Genomic DNA, 23,155 nt, shown 5'->3' on the forward strand with positions numbered 1-23,155 from the left:
TTTCTTTTCACTCCCAGCAAGGTATTTGATGAACCAACAGAAAACAGTAAGCTGTGACCCCCAAACTCTATGGATGAGTGCCCGCCGATGGTCATATTTATATCGAAGGTTACTGCCGAGTTTGCAGGATGTTGCTGTCATTTGTAACCCTGTCATAACCGGAGCCGGATCATAACCTATAATAATTTTTTTTGTTTGTTTTTAAAGCACTCTTGTCAAGAAAAGGTTTAGTTTGCAGACAAATGGCCACATGTTGTGAAATACATTTGAAATTTGACAAGAACATTTAAAATTGAAACCTTAACATTCAGACACATGTTGCTTATATATATGCATATATATATATAAGCAACATACATACCTACATGTATTTCATATACTGAAAATCACAAGAAAAAAGCTATTCACTGCAAAGTAGGCTCAGGGGAAGGATTATAGCTCTGCTACAGGTTAGAAAGAAGAAAATGGCACATTTTGCTCTACTCCGTAGAGATGACTGTCTACAGCATGCTGTGTCAGCAAATAAGGAAATATATGTATGGTAGAGATCCCCGTAGGAATAAAGTTTCCTGGTTTCCTTGGCTTTAAGCACAACAGATGAGTGCCCTTGTTATCAGGACAGAAACACAATTCAGCCAAAGCATCCTGTCACTCTCCTGGTAACAAGATAAATGCTTGTTACCCTCTTAAAACGTGGAGATAAAACACCCCAGCTGGTATCCATGTTCGAACACCTCTCGTTTGGGCTCGTTGAACCTGCGACTGCGAACAGACACTGCAATTACAGCCAAGCTGAAAATACACACAGGTCTGGAGTTCACAGATCTCAAGGGAGGCATGTTTAATTCATGAGAGAACCTAAAATGAGTCAGAAAGCGAGACCTCACAACCTCCGTAATATATTCGGCAAGGTTTTTTTGCGAGAGCTTTGTGTGTGTCCCGTGCCTCTGCTCCTCCATCTGTCTGTCTTTTTCCTGCTCAGATGCCTGTCACGTCACTCTGCCCTTTGCTTTGGACCATCAATGTCAACACTAGATTCCTGTGTGGATCTGGCCGGTGACGTGGTCCTCTCACTCCTCCACGCTCTCCTTTGCATTCCCTCTCCTCGCTTGTCACAGATCAAATAGAGTAGCATCAAAGACAGATGACAAAGAAATGTCAGATGTTGTTAAGGTCAGGAACCAAAAGTAATTTACCCTTGTTTCCTTTGCTTGGTTAGTTACAAAGCCTCTGTATATCCCCTTGTTCTTCCAGTAAATTAAAAGTAGTTGATTTACAAACAACGCCCATGGGCTCTGTAAGTTAATTGCCTCTTGTGGAGCTCTGGAAGTGTTGTACCATTGCTGCTAAAATTAGAGCTTTATCTAAGTCCCCTACATACACACATCCATCGTGAGCACTCCTTTATAACCACAGCAACAGCCTTTATTAAATCTCACATCATTCAGCAGACACTGAAAGTATTCCCTTTCTACTTCTTCTGTCACTTTGGCCTTCACATGACAGATGTTTAAAAATATCTGTTTCAGTAGAAGAAGAAAAAAAGAAATTCTTTAAAATCACATTCTGCTGTAGTGCATTGTCAGCCCATCACCTCATTTCACCGATTGAGCTAAAAACAACCACAAAGACGATATGTAAAGTCACTTTATATCAGAGCAGATGTAGACTGTAAAGCCTCACTGTTCTTGGCTGGATCGAGGCCTCTATTGGGAGGACAGTGTGGCCAAGGTGACACATCGAGTGCAGTGTGTTTGTATGAGGGGGATTTTGTGTCTGTATGTGTCTGCATGTGGGCACATGTAGAAGAAACAACTGGCTCGCCTGGCAATGAGGCAGCCTGCTCTTTGGGAAAATGACATCATTAAAAACGCTGCAGCTGAGCCTGCTTCGTTGTGCAGGCAAATTAGCCAACAGCGAACACTGGGTCACCGCATGTAATGTCAGCTAGTCCTTTAGTCTGGCCAAACCTTTTGTATTGCCGGCAGCATTTTACAAACTCGTACCTTAGTCCTGTATGTGGGTCTGCATTCTGTGTTTAACTAAAAAAAAACCTGAGGTATTAACATGGAAGAATCGATATGAGGATATTCAGGAAAGTTACTGAAATGCAGGAGTGTATATTGTTAGAAACACTCGGAAAAAACAGTGTCAGTAAATATTTACACACCCTCAGCAGCAACACTTTCCATCTTGGCAATGTGTTATGTTCATTAACAAGACTTGCCGTCTACAATCGGGATAATTGCTCAGTGAGGCTGTACTTAAAGCACAATGTTGCTCTGAGCTTAATGTGTATACTCATAATATTAAAGGCTACCATATGGATGTTAGGCAGGTGCGATACCAGAGTGGCCTTTGCATTTTAAAATTGGAAAATTAATATGAAGGAGAGCTGCAGCTTATAAGCAATGTCATGTGTTTTGAGACTCATAGGACAAATTAAAGCAGTCTGAAGAAAGCAGTCTAATGGTGGTGACTTTTTTGTTTTTTTTTAACTAATCACCCATAGAGGGGCACGAATCTCTTTACAAAAGTCCTCTAATATGTGTACATATATTTGCATAAAAGCTAAAAATCCACTTTGCAGTGGTGCTCGGGGAACCCTCAAGGGATCTCCTCAGTCAGCATAAATGGTCTTCTGAACACCGAGGGTATCTGTGCAAAAAAACAAGCTAATGTAGGTAGTCAAGACATTTCAGTAGAGATTATGGCCTGAGAGGATAGCTGTGACACAGCTTTGAAACATTTGGTTTTTTTTTAAATGCTCAGTCTTTAATTAACTATGCCAAAAAAACAAGGGTTTTTTTTAAGGATTTTTTTAAGAGCAGTTTGTTCCAACTGTTGGTATAGTATTGATATCGTAGAAGATTTTGAGTGAACACAATTCTTCATTATATCAAACCTACATACAAACTCAACAGTGCCTGTCTTTCATTGGTGGAAATGCAGCACTGCGTATAAATAGATACCAATCAGAATCAGAATAAAAAGACAGAAGCTATTGGCGTTACATTAAAGATCGTGGATATAGTCAATCCCATGTAGTATAAAGTTTAGGTTTAATGAATGCAAATGCTCTAAATTTCACACATTTTATAAATGAGGACAACTTTCAGAAGTCTAAAACAACCGACTTTGAAACAGTCCATTACGGATCTTGCTCTTCTATTAGTTAACCGTCTTTTGTCACATCTACTTCTATTGTGGTGTATGTCATGGGTTTTCTGGATAACCTGACAGGCTTACTCTTCAAATACACTACTTCCTAGTGTATTCAATTTATTTTATAAGCTTATATAGGTAAAACATGTGCTGTGAATTTCTTTATTTTACCATTTTAAAGCTCTCTTCACAACCTTGCTATACTGGTACATTAACTATTCCACTCAATTTCTGGCAAATTGTGGAAACGTTAATGAATGTTAATGTTGGAGATCCCACTAAACTAAGGTCAAAGACATCATCACACTAAATCAGATTAGCAAATTAGTCATTGGTGCAGACAAATGAGTCTTTACAGTAGTTTGATTTTATCATTGCTTTATTCAACCTATCATTAGCTTTTAACCCAAGGTGACTGATTCTTTGGCAACATAAATCATTGAAGAATTATCAGTTATGCATGTGTACAACAATGCATTTTCACATTCAATTTTCTGCAAGAATTCAAAAGCGCCCAACAATAATAATTAATGATAATAACATCACACCATGTGCAGCCCATGTTGAAAACTAAACCTGGAATACCCACAGCTGTTTTGAGTTTTTAATTCTGATCTCAGAGGGTGGGTGTTTTACAAACTCAATGCCTCACTATCCTAAGTCTCCAGGCAACTGGATTCAGTGTGTTTCTTCTTGAGAATAAATGAATAACCATGAACTCCTATACTGATGCTTAATGCAAGAATGTATATTTATGGCACAAAATATGACTATTCTAAAAGTATTGCAATATTCAATGAATTATTGACTCTTCATCCCACTTTACTATCATGCATATTATCAATGGATTATTGGCAGATTCCACATATGATGGAAACACAGAATGATAAGCAATTTCATTAGACACGAATGCTATTTTCCTGATTAGTTCTTGTGTGTCTACTAACATCAACAAAACAAAATAACAGGGCAATGTTGTTTCTTTAAATTAAAGGGTAATGATGATGTTATGGCCACTTCCTGAATGCATGTCTCCCTCGATAAGCCTGAATGCACAAAATCTTTACCGAGTCAAAATATTACAACCAGTACAAGTGACCTGCTAAACCTCATAGCTTAACTGCCCCACAGGGTCTATGTGAGTCTTGATTACACCAGCGAGCAAATATTGACACATTGACAGATCGGAGCAATTTCAATAGCAGGTAGAAAAGGCTGTGCTTTGGGGACATGTTGTACATCAACACGTTATTGCTAGTATAGACACATGTTTCAAAGATAGCTAAAAGGTTCAACCACTCAACAGACAAAGGTGGCGAGTTCTGGCAGCCTATAATGTCACTTATAGTTGTGAGATTTTTGTTGTTGTTGTTGTTGTTGTTGTTGTTGTTGTTGTTTTTGCTTCTATGAACTAAAGAGTGTTCTAATACTGCAAATGTCTGCAAAAAAAAAATCTGCTGTTATTTTTGCCATTCTGTCTACCAGTATCATAAAGGGCTTGTCTTCAGTTGTTGGGATCTGTTTTAATGGCTGATTCACTTTTTCTATATTTTGCAGGTGAGCTCCAGCTGAGGATGGCAGGAGATTCCAGAGTCCTGATGGACCACAACATGGAGATAGGCGTTACGCCTGAACAGGTACAAAACCACAACTCTTCTACTTCAAATGTGCTATTTAGCATAGAATTGGTCAAACCTGATATGAGGTCAAGGTATTGTGATGGTGGTCTTCAAGAAAAGAAGTGCAAAAGAAACAAAGAAGCAGAGGTTTTAAACCCTGAAAATACTGGTACCACATTGGGAATGCCCCCACACAACCATGGGCCTACAGCCGAAGGCCATCTCTGTATGAATATTGTTTAAAATGAGTTGTCGTAGATGGGAGCAGCTTTGCGCTCAGTCCCAGACAAAGCGCAACTGCACAGAATATCATGACGGAGCAGTCATGGTGAAGCACCGTAATTCATCTTCAACAGAGGACCTCTGCAGCTTAAAGTCCAATGCCAATGGCCTTTATGTATGAAGTAAAATCTCATTAGTGTTAGAAATGCATTCTTTATTTGTGATGGATTGGCCATTAAAAAAATGCATCTCGCCTGCTACTGTTATGTGCATGTGAAAAAAAGTTGCTGACTCCTGATACAGAGCATGTAATGACGAGCGAGGAACTTAAAACGCTGCTCCTGCACGTGCACACCATAGTCAATTGTCACTCGTAAATAGTTCTTTTGCACATGTGTAAGAAGATGGACAATATGAAATGTGTGTGGGTTCATTGTAAACACTACAGCACCCACTAGTGGACCCACATGAAAACTACATCTTTTTCAGCATTTCTGCTATTTTCCTTGTAGATGGACATCATTTCAAAATGCTGCAGTGAAACTAAAATGCAAAAAATGTCTTCAATTGAATAACTGTTGTGTAAAATATTGTATTTACTAGTAGTTATTAATTTATTTGTAACAACACAAATCCACAAATGGCATATGCAGATCTTCTTACTGATTAGGGATGGGCGATATGGCCTCAAATCAATATCGCCATATATTGAGCAGTTCACCTCGATAATGATAAATGGACGAGAACTACTCCACTGTGCCCCCTGGACACAAAAAAAAGTTTGACCACTAGATGTAGCAGTTATATTGATAGTATAACTCCCCTGGACCTATTTATTATCACTTTAAAAGACTGTAAAGCTACACTGTCTGAAAATAAATGAAGAAAACATAAACTAATTACTTTTAGTTGTTAAGATTTATTGAAGAGCTGATCACCACAGATTACTTGAAATGACAACGGCTGAGAGTGGATTATACCCGTGACTTTGTCTGTATTGCATATGAAAACAAGGGATTTCTCCACAGCTATATGAAAAAGACCGATCGAACTTAATTCTCGTGAAAGAAGTTCCATATTTTATTAAAACTACAAACTCAAAGTCTAAACTGATAAAAACTGAATGGGGCAGGAAGGAGGAAAATAAATAAAAAATAATCAGATCTCATTAGCTTAGTTTTTTTTTTTTAAATTTACTTCTAGTTACGGACTCGTGGTAGAAGGGGTGCAGTTTGAAATCACACTCCTTTCCTGTGACAATTGGGAAGATTGCACTTGTTACCTGTCCTAATTCCCCAGCTGATTGGAGCTTACATGGCCCACTCAAGCCTGACCAGAAAGGCTCAATGAGACAAATCCCCCACCACTTACAAATGCCATGTGGAGACAGCTAATGAATTTGTTTATGGCCCATCACCCTCGGGGATTATATCGACTACAAAGGCCAAAGATTGGGCAGCGCTCCTTGTGACAGCTTCATCTATCGCTCAATTAGCTCAGTACAAAGTGTGGAAATAGATCATTTGAGAGTTGTATTGTCACAATTACTGACAAATAAATACAATTGATCCATTTTACAGTTACAGTTACTGGTGAAAAAGCTTGAAAAGTTTAACTTCAAAGAGAGTTGGACTGACAGGGCTTGTGATCTATATTTGGTCCAATATCCCCGAGGATAGTTTGTAATAAGAAGTCCATTGACATTTAGTGAATGCACTGTCATCAAGTCACTAATTGCAAAGAAGGTCAATAAGAATTGTCTTTCACCTTCTCTTTGTCAAATTGTTCCTTAAGTAAGGATCACTTTGAATCGATATCTGAAAAGTCTTTGCCCTACATGCAGACTAAGTGCAACTATTCACAGGATTGTAGTGAAACAGCAGCTGACACCTCAGTAAAAATACTTTTCCTGAACCTGACAAACAGATTCTATTTTGAAGGCTCTACAGCTGAAGGTACTGCAAGGACATAGTCGACACCAAGACTTGGTTCTTCTTGGCCGATCTGTGGGAGTGATCGTTTTTGTGATAGCGCAGAGCAGCAACCAGTGCAAACACAATTCAATGCAGCTTTTCTAGGAGTTTCCAACAGTCAGTCTGTTGTTGTTGTTGTTGTTGTCCTGGGATTATTTGAATGATGCTTTACAACTTGCACCTGACATATGTTTATCTTTACAGTATATATACGTAAATGGTTTCACCCAAGAAGAGGCCAATGACTTTATACAATTTTACATTTGCAGATTGTTAGACAATCTGTTTTCACAACCTTGAATGGAATCAAATATACAGTACACTAAATAGTATACTGCAAGTTTGTAGACCATTCAAAGATTCCATCAAAAATAATAATAAATGTATTAATATTTTTAGAGTAGAGAGTACACATCCAAAAAAATAAATAAAACCTAAGTAAAAACTTCTTTCGTAGGTTTTAATACAGAATTAGGATTCATTTGAAACTTCAAATATATTCTGAGTGACCTCAATGATGTCATTATAGTTCAATCAATGTGCAATTTCAGATAGAATAAAACCATAAAATGTTTCATGAGGTTGGAAATATCTTAACAAATAACACAAAAAGCAAATTAACCAAGGAATTATTCAAACTTTATACACAGACAGCTCTGGATTTCTGTGTATGTTCTTACAACTTTTACCAGGAATTGCTTTAAAGCATGCTAAATTACAAGCTCAAGCAAGTACATTACACTTTCAGTTTGCATTCTGAGGGTGATCAACTACGAAAAACACCATTAATGCAAACAGGAGTATTCAAATGAGGATCTCGCTTGCATTAGCTTCTGTTTTCACAGAAACATTCTGCTGAAAGAAGTGTTTAAATGTTTGTTCGCTTGCATTCACACTGGTTAGAGTGGATGTAGCACTGAGTCTGTACAAGCACAACATTGTGATAACTGTGGAGTTGGGCATGTGAGGAGAGGAAATAAGAAAGAACCTAACATTAAAGCCAGCAAACAAAATTTGTGGCCAGCCAGCGTAATTGGGCATTGGGCATGAATCGTTGACATAACAATTACCATAAACGTGTCAGTGTTTTGCACAATCTGCATGATACAACTAATATTCTATACCCATTAAAGCAAACACACTGAATGGATGGATTGAGATATTTTGCACATCTATCAGAAACAATCCTTGTAAAATCCTGTTTGCACCTATTTTAATACATGCAAAACTTTATTATATCAGGCACTTTGTGAGTGGACAACATAAATCAAACATGAGTGGCTGCAGCAGAAATGTTATTCTACTTCGTCAAAGGAAAAAGCATTCAGTAATTGTTGTTGATATCAAAGTGTTATCCCTACGCACATCGATAGAGGAGAGCCTGCTGCCTCAAGAGAGTTTACGTGAAGTCCATTAACTATATGGCTTCTTCTGATTGGTCACACGGAGTCAGGTGATGGCGCTTCTGTGAGAAGTCTCTCCACCAGAGCAAAATAATGAATTTACAATATACTGCCTTCAAAATTAAAAGCAGCATGAAGCTTGGTGTAACAGAGTAATAATCTTTTTTCTCTGTAGAACTTAACTCACAGTTAAAGTGTGATGCTTGTGTAGCTCAGGTGACCAGAGGACATCCTAAAAGAGGCCCAAACTGTCTGAACTAGGGCCCCGTTTACACGTTTTCAAATGAAAAAGGAAAACTTTCATGGTGTTTAGGGTGTCCCACAGTGGAACTTTTTCTAAAAGGCTCTAACGCTTCATAAAAATAGGTGAGAAAACAAAATTTCTGAAATGCTGCATCACAGTTGGAGGAAATAGTTCTTCTGCAAATACGGGAGTAGATGGACAATAACAACAACAGCAGTCTCCAGAGTGTTCAACCTGGGATAGGTTTCCGCTGCCGATCCCAAGACGGTACGCCATCTAGGCCCGAGGCATCTACTGCTCTTTTTTGTTATTCCTATGTGGGTCTATTAGTAAAGGATGGAGGATCTCCTCCCATTCAGGCCTGCCAGTGCCCTGTGATGTGAAAGGGGAGGGGAAGCACAGGGCAGGGAGAAAGGCATGGTACAGCTGTGGAGCCAGAATGACACGCTGGACCCAGGCCAACACAGACAAAGACCTTGTCCTTGTGTTCTCATAGTGTCCTTATGCATTATTTCTTATTTGTCCTGTACATACACATACACCCACTGACGCCCACAATGTCATTGTTAAGCAGCACTGGGATGTGACTTTATAACCGTTCCCTAATTTGATTTACCTCTTCAACAGCAGTACAGAGCAGTGGAGGTTTTTTTTTTAAACCTCAAGGAAAATCACATTAAAAAATGTTAATACTGACAGCCTCTACTACAAACTGAGTATAGTTGTAAGGGAAATATTAACTGAAGGAAACCAGTGGGGGCTGGATAAAATACACCCATGTGGAGAGCAGTAATTGCGGATAGTTTCTTTCATTCTGTCTTTGCATGCCAACTCACTTAAACCTTCCTTTCCCTCACTCCACACCATCTCTTTTTATCTTTCCTTTTCAACATAGGTGAAGAAGCTTCCCAAACACTTGAGGGAGGCTCAGATCTCGACAGAGCGCACCCATTTGATTTCTGACCCAGCAAAGAAGCCACGTCAGCGATACGTGCAGAAGGATGGAAAGTGCAACGTTCATCATGGAAATGTGCAAGAGACCTACCGTTACCTCAGTGACTTGTTCACAACGCTGGTGGACTTACGCTGGAGGCTTAGTCTTTTTATCTTCACATTGGTATATGTCGTCAACTGGCTTTTTTTTGGATTTCTCTGGTGGCTGATTGCACTCATACGTGGCGATCTGGTGCACGGCGACGAGGAGGGCTGGACCCCGTGTGTGGAAAACCTCAACAGTTTTGTGTCAGCCTTCCTCTTCTCAATTGAAACTGAGACCACCATCGGGTATGGTTATCGTGTAATCACGGAAAAGTGTCCTGAGGGTATTATCTTGCTTTTAGTGCAGGCCATCTTGGGTTCCATCGTTAATGCCATGATGGTGGGTTGCATGTTTGTCAAGATCTCACAGCCAAAGAACCGTGCTGAGACCCTCATGTTTTCTCACAAGGCCGTGATATCGGTGCGAGATAACAAGCTGTGCCTGATGTTTCGGGTGGGGGACCTGAGGAACTCTCACATTGTGGAAGCATCAATCAGAGCAAAGCTGATCCGATCGCAGCAGACCAAGGAGGGGGAGTTCATCCCACTCAACCAGACTGACATCAACATCGGTTTTGACACAGGAGACGACCGACTATTCCTGGTGTCGCCGCTCATCATTTCTCATGAGATTAACGAGAAAAGCCCCTTCTGGGAGATGTCTATGGCGCAAATGGAGAAGGAGGAGTTTGAGATCGTGGTTATCCTTGAGGGCATGGTGGAGGCTACAGGTATGAAGGGATTGGGTGGCGTGGAGTGGTGGGTCTGGATTACACATTAAGAGGTAGAGGGAAAGGAAATGTTTGATGCATTAAGTGAGCTGAGGGGGAGGGATGGTCAGAGATAAATGGATGGAAACTCAGAAGAGCCTTGCATGGAAAGATACATTGCCAAAGGGTGTGAGTACCTGCAAGTGCTGCCTATTGAAAAGGCTGTAATGGATGGAGAAAAAAAAGAGACTAACTGATTTTAAGTGAGACATAAATAAAATGAAAAAACTTCATAGTGAGTACAGTATGTATATATATATATATATATATTCTTTGTTTTAACTACTTATATATAGACTAGTTGACAAATATAATTTTAATGAAGCTGTTGATTCTCTCTTCTCTCGGGTTAAACTTACAACTGTAGTTCAATTTCATCTGCACACGTGTCAATATTTGTTATTTCATCAGAGGAACACTACTGAAAGCTAAGTTTCTCTGTACTCACTGAAGCCACATTTCCACTGTTGCTACGTCAAGGTTATGTCTTTGATGTTGTTTATTTCTATATGGCTGAAGTGTAGCTGCCCACACCGCTGGTCTGTGTTTGGGGTAAAGGCTGGAGCAGCCCGGAAAGTGCTTCAGGCTGGTTACATTTATGAGGCTGACATGACTAGGTGTTTCTGTAAAGTTCCACAGGGCCCCTGAGTGTAGACAAAGCTGCTTGGGGAAACAGTTCAACCTTCAATTTGAAATGATAATCTACACACACACACACACACTTGTGTGTGCGTGTAGATTATCACACACACGCACGCACGCACGCACGCACGCACGCACGCACGCACGCACGCACGCACGCACGCACACACACACACACACACACACACACACACACACACACACACAGTATAGTTGATAGATCACTGATGAGTGTTGTTAATTTGCTACTCTAATCAATTTTTGTGTGTGGTATTGGCTTGATTGGGTTTTTTTTACATCCCTGTGCCACATTGTCAAATGGTCTTTATTCAAAGAAGTAATATGAAGTCTTAATTTCTAATACAATGTATTATGCATGCTACTAATTTACTTTATTGGATTTCATCACATAAGTACATAAGTACATGGTTGATTAGGACCTGCTTGTCTCATGGGCATATCGTTGTATTGATTAAAAAAAAAAAAAAAAAAAGACACACACACGAGCACACACAGCACAAATGTCCCGAACAGACCTGGCTTTGCATTTATCCCTACCAATTCTGCTCTGCTTTATTTATTTATTTATTTATTTATTTATTTATTTATGCTTTGTCTTTTGTTTTGTTTTTTCTCCAAAGCACCAACAGTCATCTTGCTTCCTGCTCACGCTGTTGGATAGTTGACTCAGGCATTAAATCACCTTTCGCTTCACCGGCAGAGAGTATGGCATCATGCAGGGTTATGCCGTCACTGCCCTTGACCGCGAGGCAACAAACTAATCTACTCATCCACTAGCACTTCCCCCAGTTCCTCCCCTTCTTGTCTTCAACCTAATGAGAAATATATATAAAAAAAAAAAAAAAACATGCACACATACACACTCACAAGCATATCAAACTCATTTGACATTATGACATGTCATCCCTTTTGTCCTTTGACTAATTACATCAACATTTGTCAAAAAGAGCAAATTTGGGATGATTGACAAAACTACACAATATGGCAGTGGCGGGCCGTCAGAGCTTGGAAGGCCTTCTCTGCAGGCCTAAGAAAAAGATCTGAATCACAGCCTCGTGTTGATTATATTTTGCCCATGAATACTATAATTCCAAATGGTCAGTCCGCTTCTCCTCATAGCTTCTCTGCCGGCGGCGCTGCTTCTAGACATGTATTTCCATATCAAAGCTTTTAACCAATCACATTTTGACCATCACCTGTAGCCAGGGTAAAGAAATCTGCCATAGGCCTTCAGATTCAATTCTGCAGGCATCTGCAGTGAAAAACCAGTGTCGGTCACTCTGCTGCTTCAACCTATCACATTTTTATATTGACGACTCAGAGCCTTCTCGATGGCTTAGCGTGACATCAGTGTATTCAAGCCCTCTGATTGGGTCATCAGAGAGTTCACTCTCCAGCGCTGGTTGGCTGCCTCTGTAGCAAGCTGCACGAACAAAAATATAGTTGTGTTTATTTAATAGCGGTTTTGTCAACCGACAATGGCTGAAGGGGAAGATAAAGACATTTGGTTGCAGATTTATTGTCAAAACAATTTTCATTTGTAAAGGTATTTATTCTGGCTACACAAGTATCTATCTGTGATGCAAAGGCTTTTTATATGGCATTTCTGGGGTGGATTGACTCAGACCAGCACTAGTAAAGGTCTGGGTCTGAAATGCACAGACTGCCACTGCAATATTGATACTGTTAAATTTTGTTCTTGAAGTTTCAATATACATAGCTGTTCTATAAGTCCTATAAAGTTACAGTTTCAAAGCAGATCTGCAGTAAATTGGTTAAAAAAAATTATTTTGGTATGTAAAACTAAAATTAGATCAAATGGAAAATCTACAAATGCTAATCTCGCACTCATTTAATTTATGGACTATCTTGGATTTGACATCAAGCAATATCTGATGTGATTGAAAAGACAAGATTGAAGATTGAACAGAGCAATAATAGTACTATGAACACAATTGTCATTTGAATAAATTATCTATAATCTCATGAGTTGTGTGCAGTTGTGCATGTTGTAAGTGACAGTTAAGTGTATGGTGAAGTGGCTCCATTGCCTCCCCAGCCTTGGCTCGTTTGCTGCATTGACAGCCAGGCTGTGGTTTGCAGCGCGATTGTGAGTCAGGCTCTGAAAATCACTAACAACAGCCACTCCTACAGTATTTGAGATGGCAAGTAAAAGAAAAGGAGGACTTATCAAAGTCCACGCTGCCCACCCACTTCACAACGCAGCGTAATTTCACTAATGAGGATACATGTAGTAACACTGAAGCAATACACAACACACTCAATAATATCGCAGGTATATAAATCACTATAATAAATTGAGCAAATAAAAACTGAAATGAGAACATTTATCATCCATGCAATATAAAATATAGAATAACAACCATACATAATATACATTTGTATATGTACTTTCTTAATCTAAATACATTTTACATCATTGTTGCTCTTGAGAAAAATGGTGCATTATCGATACTTGGGATGTTAATTCAAATAAATGTGTGCCCTTCCACAAAACTACAAGCTTTTCTGGAACTTTATTTCAGTTGCATCCCACAGCTGTGATTTTTCATGTAGGGGCACAAAGAAGTCTTACACATATCTGATTCAAATAATTAATTGTTTTGCTTTACAAAATCTGAAAATGATCAATCTTATATCTGATTTTTTATTTGGTAGTTTATCTTTTAACTATCCACTGATGTAAAGGTTGACAATTAACAGGCTATTTTTTTTCTACCATCAAATCTGTTCAGTGAGTTCATTTTCAGCAAGTTAGGGAAAACAGAAGAGAAATTATTTCAACAAATGGACATGGCTGCCACATGTAAGACACGATATTCATCTGCTGAGAGCAGTGTGGGGTTCCGAGCCTTGCTCAAGGACATTGCGACATATGGACAGGGAGAGATGGGAAATTTCAACCTGCAACCTAACAACTGAAGAACAACCACTCTACCAACCGGGCCACAGCCATAACTTCTCTCTAAAGTAGCAGAGTTCTAACATGTTACTGCAAATAAAAAGTAACTACACGTTTGAGTCCGACAGTTTCTATTGAATTATTGTATTTTTAAACTGCATAAGCTCCTGCAATAGGGATGTTTTTTTCCCAGCATTATGCAGAACTTGGCATAACACCTGTTCATGAATGAACCTGATTTATGAAGCAATGAGAACGAGTAACAATATAGCTGTGATAAACTACCAACATACAGACAGCAGCAGACGCCTCTCATAAAGGGAAGCTAATGTTTATTTAGGACTGCAAATGCATCACAGCTACTGCGGATACAGGTGAAGCTTCAGACATCTTTCATGACGCTGTCAGTTGCACTGAAATCAGGATTAATGAGGCATTCTGCCTCCCTTAAGCAGGAAGAAGACGTTGAAAGTAAAGCTGACACTAAAGTTTATACCATGCGCTGGGAGCAAGGGAGGGAGAGGCAGTGGCTTTGCAACTGTTTTCATTTCCCAAAAAGTAATGATCTCACAGACGTTTCTGTAATTGTGAGCACATTATTCATTTTACACTAGAACTGAGTGTGTTTATTACTTCCACAAAGTGTTTTTTTTTTTGTTTTTTTACATTATATGCTTGTAGTAAAATCATCTAACTTATCTAGGTATCATCTGAGAGAGGTTTAAATTGTATACCCCATTTTGTTTGACAGTAAAATATTGATTAGTTTAAAAAAAACAAAACAAAACAAAACATATCTTTTGCTATTTCCCAGAATCAAGAGGGTTTCTTGCATCAGCTTTGTCACTTTGTAAACAACAATGCCCGCAGTTGTCTTTTATCATGCGTTCCAGGAAAATAGAAAGGGCAGGTCTCAGGCAGAAGTCATCAGGAGAAATGTTTTGAGGCAGGGGCTTCCTTTACCACGAAAGTGAATTAGACTGAACTGTATCTGGTCCAAACAGAAGTGTTGTTACCAAAACACAAACACTGCAAACAGTCTGCTCGAGAATATTAAAGTGTAACACTAACAGAGATCAAATATAAACAAAAACACAATTAAAAACAATTACGGTTAAATTGTTAATTTATTGTTTGTTTAGCATGCAGTGTGGCTGTACAGTAGTGTTGGTTTGGGTACTATTGTGGACGATATGTGTATCACAACTCTACGGTGTTTTATTATTTGTTTTTGCTTTTTTTGTGACAGTTAAATTTCAATAATTTGCCATTCGAGACTGTTTAAGATCACAAATCCTATGTTTTAGTGAGGTCCTGGCAATTTATACTTCATGTCCTCTTGCGTCACCCCATCCATCAAATGAAAGATCCATCAAGTTATCCATCTTCTATACAACTCTATCTATGTTAAAGGTCACAAGGGTGAAATCAAAACTGAGTTGTCTCACGACGGTGAGACAGCTTAGTTTGACCCTACTAATGATGTGTTCTTGCAATAGTAATCCTCCTCTGCTCTGGGTGAAAGCAAGGTATGTTACATTCATGCCTTAGATCAATTTACAGTCAATAAACCTTGAATAAATGTATTTGGACAGTGGGAGACCAGAAACTGTTCCAAGCAACCAAGCCCAGAGACAAAACCAGCAATATTTTGGTGATACGAGTGTACTAGCCACAACAATAATGTGCAGGCTCTCTTGTTTCCCTGCGCTGTCACTCTACATCAAGGTAGAGAAGATGTGTTTCAACCCTGGTGTTATTTGCTTCTCAGACAAAAAATAGAAGAAAAAAAAATGCCAAGAAAAAATTCACAACACAAACCCTCAGCATCTGTCTTTCAGAGACCTAAATGAGGGGAATCGAGCTCCCAGGGTGTGTATGAGTTTGCAGCTTAGTCAGCACAGGACATGCAAGCATGGGCGGGACGCCTTGAGGGGGGTGAACGAAAAGTCACACCAAAACACAAGGGCAAAATACAAGTCTGGAAATAAAACGAGAACAAAAGAACAAGACCTTTACACGGTCCTGTTAATGCTTGAGCGTACTGCCATTAATCCATTTTACTTCGACATTTACCATGTCTTTTTTTTTTTTTCTACAACAAATGTACAATAGGTCTCTATAGATGGGAAAGGTCTATAAAAAAATAATTCAAAACGGCCTCTTACTTTTAACAGCCATTTTTCATCGCAGAATACACTCTGGTGTGATTCATAACAATAATTTAACCTGCCAGCACAGCTGTAATGGAATAATACACACATGTATATAATGTGCAGTTAACATGCAGCTGCTTGGCTCTAACCTTGTCATGGCTTACCTGCCTGCAAAGATGTGTCAAATTCAGTCCAGCCACGATTGTGGAATGACAACAAAAACTCTGCCCCGGGGGAGTTTTCCGTCAGGGCCTCAAGGCGGCTGCTGAGCTTCCCCCCAAAATAAGCAATGACAGCAGCAACAACAGCAGAAAGCAGCAATTACACCGTACCGTGACGCTTTCTCACAAACCCCACGTGCAAGGTGTAATTAATAACATTGGCGATAGGCCTTTTTCCATTGTGCGTGCCAGTGGTCCAACACACAACCGTGAGAGTGGCACGTGTGAGAGCAAAGCAGGCGTTATTAAAGTGGCCTATTTAAACGCATCTGTGCTTGACAAGTGATAATACCCTTTCTGAGAAAAGCGTGTTGCTCACAGGGTCATGAGCAGGCACTCACTTTCAAAGATTTCTCTGGTTCTTATGTGTGGTTTATCCTGTACGAGTTAACATGTTTTTTGTTGTCGTTTTAAAAAAAAAATCTGTTCTGGGAGCTGTGATTGTTTATGGTGGCGCTAAGCCATGTACAGTTTACGCACCGTAGAAATCCCTAGCTACTGCTTTGTAATACAAAAAGTCAAGCGGATTCACATGATCTCCTTGCTTGCTTATTGTTCCTTGCCGTGTCGCCGCGTCTCTTGCAAATGCAGCGGCAGTAATGACAAACTGCACTTCGGTCAACTGTACGCATACGTATTTGTCGGTAAAGGAATGATCTGAATTCTGTAACCTTTATCTATCAGGCTGGCTACTGCTGCTCATCCGCCAGCTGTCGAGTCTTGAAGTACATGAACACATCACAACACAAGAATCTCCTACGCACACAGCCGCCTGCAGCTGTAGGTATACAAAACATAAACCATCATTTTTCACAAAAGATGCAAGAGAAAACAGTCTAATCACTGTTTTGGAGCCAAGAGCTTAGCAACAGAATAAAACAGGCACATTAACATACTGCGTAATATTTGTTTCTGCTCACTGTGGAAAATGGATAGCTTGTCTTCAACTATAAATGTGTCGAATGAAATAGAAAACATTTGCGAATTGATTCGGTCACTTAAATTCTACTTTTTGCAGGCGTCTCCCTCAGGAAATAACAGCTGTTCAAATGTATTTTTTAGTCAAAAGAGACCAGAAAACACACTGTAGTAGTGAATGTGAATGTGAACATTCCTCTTCCTGCAGGACATCTGGAAGTATCAGGACGACTGTGACACAACCTTAACAGAAAAATACAACTGGGTGCAGCTTCTTTGATATGCTAATAAGACAACGTACTATAGATGTTCACAAAGCGGCATAATTTGTTTGGGCTGCAAAACCAAGAACTTAAAAACCGATACATCAAGTGATCTGCCAACAACCTTAACAGACACTATAAAGACCCGTCTCATTAGGAAGTGAAAGGCGCTATATTGTCTTTGATGATGTCGTCACCGAAATAACAAACATTTCACAAGTTAAATGTGGAATCTAGGCCACTCGTTTCCAGAGGGAAGGCTGGAGATGTGCAAAAGCCTTTTCCTCTCAGTGAGGCACTGAATCCCAGATCACTGTGAGATCTACATATATTTAGCAGCACATGCTTCGTCGTATCATATCATGCCATGTGTTAACAAATGATGTAACTCTGCTGGATGAGTAAGGTATTAAGAGGGGGAGTTTTGTAGTCTGCTATATTCAAATGATAAAGCCTAATTGGAAGGAAGGCAAAACATTTTTTTTATAAATCCTGTGTCACAGTTGGATCGCTAATTACAGTAATGTCATAGAACTGTGTGAGCAGGCCATTATCACATCAGAGACTAGAAGGTAGTGACCAATACTTATACATGTAAATATTTCAAAGACATGGAATAAGTTATACACGACATAGTATGCAGGGATGCAGACTTTATCTAATGATATTTGTATTTGTTTACCAACAGGCAATCAGGCGCATGGTTGTCTTCAAGAGCCTCACTGCTAATTGGCAATCTCATACTTTGTCACTGCAAGTGTAATTAATAACAATTTACACATGCAGACATGAGAGGGCCTTTTCCCTCATCAGTCAAGACAGACATTTTACGTCTTGCGACGTTATTGTCACAGGACTCCTTTCGGCAGCAGTCGCATGAATTTAAAAAAAAGAAAAGACAAAGCGCTCCAGTATGTCATCGGAAAGGCATGAAGCGCTTTTAGTGTTATAAGTTCAACAATTAAATACAGAGAAATGGACTTCCTTTTCACGGGACATCAAATAGACAGAGACAGACAGAAATGAAAGTTTTCAGCAGCCCACATACAACAAGCAAAAGAACAAAACTGGACAAAACAACAAGCAGGTTCGTTGCCAGTCTGGCATTATCACAATATTTACACGACTATTTACAACCAAACGTATCAGAAATAAATGAAATACTTTCACAACATTGGTAAGACAAAACTTACAGATAACTACAAAAACTGTTTAAGAAAAATGTGTTCAAGGTTTAGCTTCCTTTCTTCTCTTGTTCAGTTCGGCCCATACTGTACATGCTGCACAAAGCCACCAGGGGCAGTCATTTAGTTTTGATACGATCACTTGAAAGAAATTACTCATCAGAAGTATTCAAACTTCTGGAATTGAATACAATAAATATATATACACTATACTCAAACTAGCCACATTTTTTCCAATGAAGTTGATGTAACGGCTTGAAATGATTCACATTTAGGTTATTTCAAATATACATTTTGTTTTCTTTATAACCCTGCACGAAAAAAAGGAAGCAACAAGGATTGTCAACACATGTATCATGCAGATTACTCTATGCTATATGAATAGAGATTGTGATTGTTTTGTTGTTAATTAGTTATTCAGAGATTTACTGCAGTTAAAAGAAAAGATTAATTGTAAGCTGAGACAAAACAGAAAGGCTTTTTTGTTCTTGAGGGTTGTTCAGGACTTTGATGCCTTGAATCACAATCCCCATGTCCTGTGGCTCCTCATCACTTTGACTCCAAGGTCTTTTTCAGCATCCTCGACAGCAAGGATGAAGGCAACACGAACAAAACAAAGAAGCTTTGGAGCATACAACGCTGAACACCACAAACAAAATCTACATACAATCTTGCCAAACATTGTCAGACTCACATTTCACACTAATTTGAGTCCAACTCATTTAGATTACCAGTCGGTGCACAGCAACAAAGAGGATTCATTTTAAACCATGATAACACAATAAACAAATGTATTCCATTCATCAAAATGTCAAACATTCAATTCATTAATGTCTTTCCTTCTCGCATAGTTGCGATGGGTTTTGTAGGAGTCATTTTTCATTTGCAATCAGGACTATCGGCACATATTTACTTTAATGTCATCGAACAAAGAGAAACATAACAAAATGTTGACTTACCAACTGATTATATTTCCACTTGTCGATTGTCTCACTGATCCGTTGTGATTGCAAACTGGATCAAATAGCATCTAATTTCAATCATGCTTGGAATGAGTGCAGTTCAACTTACTCTTTTTGGATTAGTGAATTTAACAATCAATCATACATACAGTAAAAAGGGATAAAGAATGAGAAATCTTTCTTATTTATTTTTATTTTTATTTGACCATGTTGTACATGTTGAGTCCATTTTCTGAGAGTACAGTTAGTGATCACATCACTGGGACTCCACCTCCAAACGCTTATTTAAACACCTAATGAGCTCAGACTTTGATCATTCTACTAATCTGTTCATTCTGTTGCTGTCCTGATGTGAGTCCATTGTTTCACATAAAAGATTCAACATCAGTCAAGTTGCTGAGTAAATATGAAGCTATATTTTTAGCATTTGTGTAATTCAGACTTTTTTTTTTTTTTTTTTAATCTTTCAAAGCAAGGTTTGTTGCAGCACTGGGCTATGACAGGTCAAAAATGATATTTTACTTTAAGTCGCTCATCAGAGAAGATCGGCGCTGACATTTCCAGTGGAGATGTGTAATGTAGCTTATCAGAACAGTTATGATGATGGGGGTTAGAGTAAACGGAAAAAAGAACCGGGCTTCTTATGTGGAGGCATGAATAATTAACCGATGTTGTCCTTGTTTTTTCTTCCCTCACTTCTCTCCATTTGTGTGTGTGTGTGTCTATGTCTGTGTGTGTCTGTGTGTGTGTGGACACAAATGCCTACCCATACCACAACAACAGGGATGACATGTCAGGCCCGAAGCTCCTACCTGGACACAGAGGTGCTTTGGGGTTACCGCTTCACACCAGTTCTTTCTCTGGAGAAGGGCTTCTACGAGGTTGACTACAACAACTTCCACGACATCTATGAAACCAACACACCCGCCTGCAGTGCCAAGGAGTTGGCTGCTAAGCAGCGGGATGGGGCATTGTTGCCCACGCTCTCGCTCCTCAGCCCGGATCCCAAACTGCAGACTTTTGACACCCTGAATCGCCTGTCCAAACAGGATCCACTAAGCCAGGAGGAGGAGGAGGCATTGGAGAGGGATTCCGGGGGTGACAGAGGAGAGACCAATGGCTCGGCCGCTGCCCTCGAGGATCTGCCCCTCGCTGATGGACTGCCTGACTGATTAGCCACATCAGCTGAAAGACTGAACTGGAGAATATGACAGTAAAACAAAACAACAACAAAAATGCTTCATTTAGCCAATGGCCAGCTTGTTCCATTGCAGTTTTGGAGTCAATAAATCAGTCTCCGGCCCGCGACTCATGCAATATTCCTCTATTTGAGTGTCAATCTATAGTATAGATTGGTTTTGTAGACAAGTAAGTACAGATACACAAACACAAATGTACAGTATCTATATCTACACTTGCAAGTGGGTGGTTCAGATTGTCTTTTTATAATCATAACAACCACTTATTGCTATAATTCAGCAGCTCAAGTTATATAATGTAAACTTGAGCGAAAACTGGTAGCCATGACAGCGTACCATGGGCTTATTATGGGTACCCAAATATTCTCATTTTAGAGTGTGTTAAATCGGCTTCATTAGAGCAGAGCCTCATAACTCAGCTCTCATGTCTGACAGCTGCTTCTGCGTGGTATGTTTAACCTTGCTGATGATGATGACTTTCTGTATGTGGGAGATTATTGTTTCTTTCATCTGTCAGTGTTGTCATTATGTCAGAAAGCCCATTCACTTAGAGTGAACGGTGTAAGGCCGCAAGCTTTGCATAGGCACTTATACACAAGGCAACATGCACTGGCAGTCATAAGAAGTTCAGTTTTGTTTGTTCATTTCCTCGTGGGTGTACTGTCATAATTACTCTCATCATGTGTCTGATTAAGTCTCCTACACAGTGGGAGCTTGACCCAAAAGGAGCTAGCCAGTATTTCATTTTATACAATTTTTTATGGTTTTAAATCAACAACAATGAAAGCTGGTGAAGGGCGAGATATCCTTCTAATTAATTATTCTTTGAAATCTCCCACTGGTTGAATAACTGATTCCTATTTCCAGTGTAGTAACTAAAGCATTAACTCCAAGCACCCTTTCCCTGGCACATAAAGCACAATCTTCCATGCGGCCCCACCACTGCTACTGACTGATGCATGTCAGTCCGAGCTGAAGACAACATTCTAATGTCGATTCAAGTATTTATATAAAGTATTTATGCTTAACTTATTTTTGAAATGTTTGTGATCCCCCCCCCCCCCCCCCCCATCATGTATATGAATATTGCAAAGCCTCCACAAGCAAAACGAAATACTTCATGTATCATTCTGTTTGTTTTTTTTATTTAAAAGATGTTCAACCTTGACATTTTGCAGTTGCATAAAAGTGCTGATGATAGAAGCAGTATTTTTTGCCCCCTCGGATAAATCTCTGAAGTTTATCTTGCCAACACATTGTTTGCCTTTTTGTTGTTAATATTATCATTTCCATAGTCTTCAGCTTTTGCTGTTGCTCTTAAGTCTTTTTTTTTATTCACTCAGCACTTTGGCCCTTATCCACAACCGCCCTGAGGTCTTTTGCTTTATATATTTTATGGCACTTGACTACTGATTTGGTAGCTTGACCTATGAGGGCCATGATCTGCAACATGTTTTTTTTTTCTTTTCTTTGAAAGACACCAAGTTTGCATGCATCACACAACCCGTATTCCCGCCCAACTGTGGAGTAAGTTTAATACAGTCAGAAACACAGGGTATTTTCTAGGCATGCAAATTGTGAGATTTTTACAATATATTATCAGACAGTGTATTAATATCAAACTATCATTTGTTGAAAGAATATGAGATTCCTGATACTTAAATCTCCCACTTTCTAGTTCAAACTTACATTGTTTTGTTTTGTGTTTTATTTTGTTTAAAACAGATATTTGTCCATTCAATGTTTTTTGTTTGTTTGTTTTTCTCACTTTGACATTATAGCACCTTTAGCACCATTTGCTGAACAATACGTTTGTCATTAGAGAGTGAGAGATCATCTTTCATTGCTGGAATGTCATCTGTTTCTGTGTGTTCTCATGGGAATAAACATAATATGTCCAAAAAGAACAACATGTTCCCTTTAGATAACGTGTGCATGAATGAACGAGCATATGAGAGAGTGCGTCATCGTTTTGCACAGAACTTTGCAAAAAAGGATCTGAAAGTATCATAATTTAGAGTGAGACCCAGGACTCACTATCAGCTACTGTGTCGTGATAACACAAATTTAACCTATGGGGATCTAGGCGACACAACTTACATAATCATACACCTGAAAACTGGATTAGCTCTGTGTGAAATCATGAAAAGAAAACTTGCGCAACCTTCAATTATCAGCCCAAAACAATCTTGTCCTGCACTAAAGCTTGAGGCCAAAACTGCTCTGCCCATG

General features: G+C 39.2%; 1 protein-coding gene across 1 annotated transcript; it reads left to right on the forward strand.

The window, feature by feature from the left end:
• Positions 1–4,736: 4,736 nt before the first annotated feature.
• kcnj5 (potassium inwardly rectifying channel subfamily J member 5) lies at positions 4,737–21,964 on the forward strand. The gene is made up of 3 exons (XM_080504132.1): positions 4,737–4,802; positions 9,522–10,395; positions 20,508–21,964. Exons 1-3 carry the CDS (start codon positions 4,740–4,742, stop codon positions 20,894–20,896), a joined length of 1,326 nt encoding a protein of 441 aa, XP_080360258.1. The 5' UTR covers positions 4,737–4,739; the 3' UTR covers positions 20,897–21,964.
• Positions 21,965–23,155: the final 1,191 nt, after the last annotated feature.

This window comes from Blennius ocellaris (genome assembly GCF_963422515.1).
Source record: "Blennius ocellaris genome assembly, chromosome: 2".
NCBI classification, from domain to species: Eukaryota; Metazoa; Chordata; class Actinopteri; order Blenniiformes; family Blenniidae; genus Blennius; species Blennius ocellaris.

Excerpts from the sequence above, each read along its gene's own strand:
- kcnj5 (XM_080504132.1), top strand. The coding sequence starts at position 4,740 with ATGGCAGGAGATTCCAGAGTCCTGATGGACCACAACATGGAGATAGGC. Across the intron at positions 4,803-9,521 it reads TAGGCGTTACGCCTGAACAG|GTGAAGAAGCTTCCCAAACA; the intron begins GTACAAAACCAC and ends TTTTCAACATAG. Across the intron at positions 10,396-20,507 it reads GGGCATGGTGGAGGCTACAG|GGATGACATGTCAGGCCCGA; the intron begins GTATGAAGGGAT and ends CCACAACAACAG.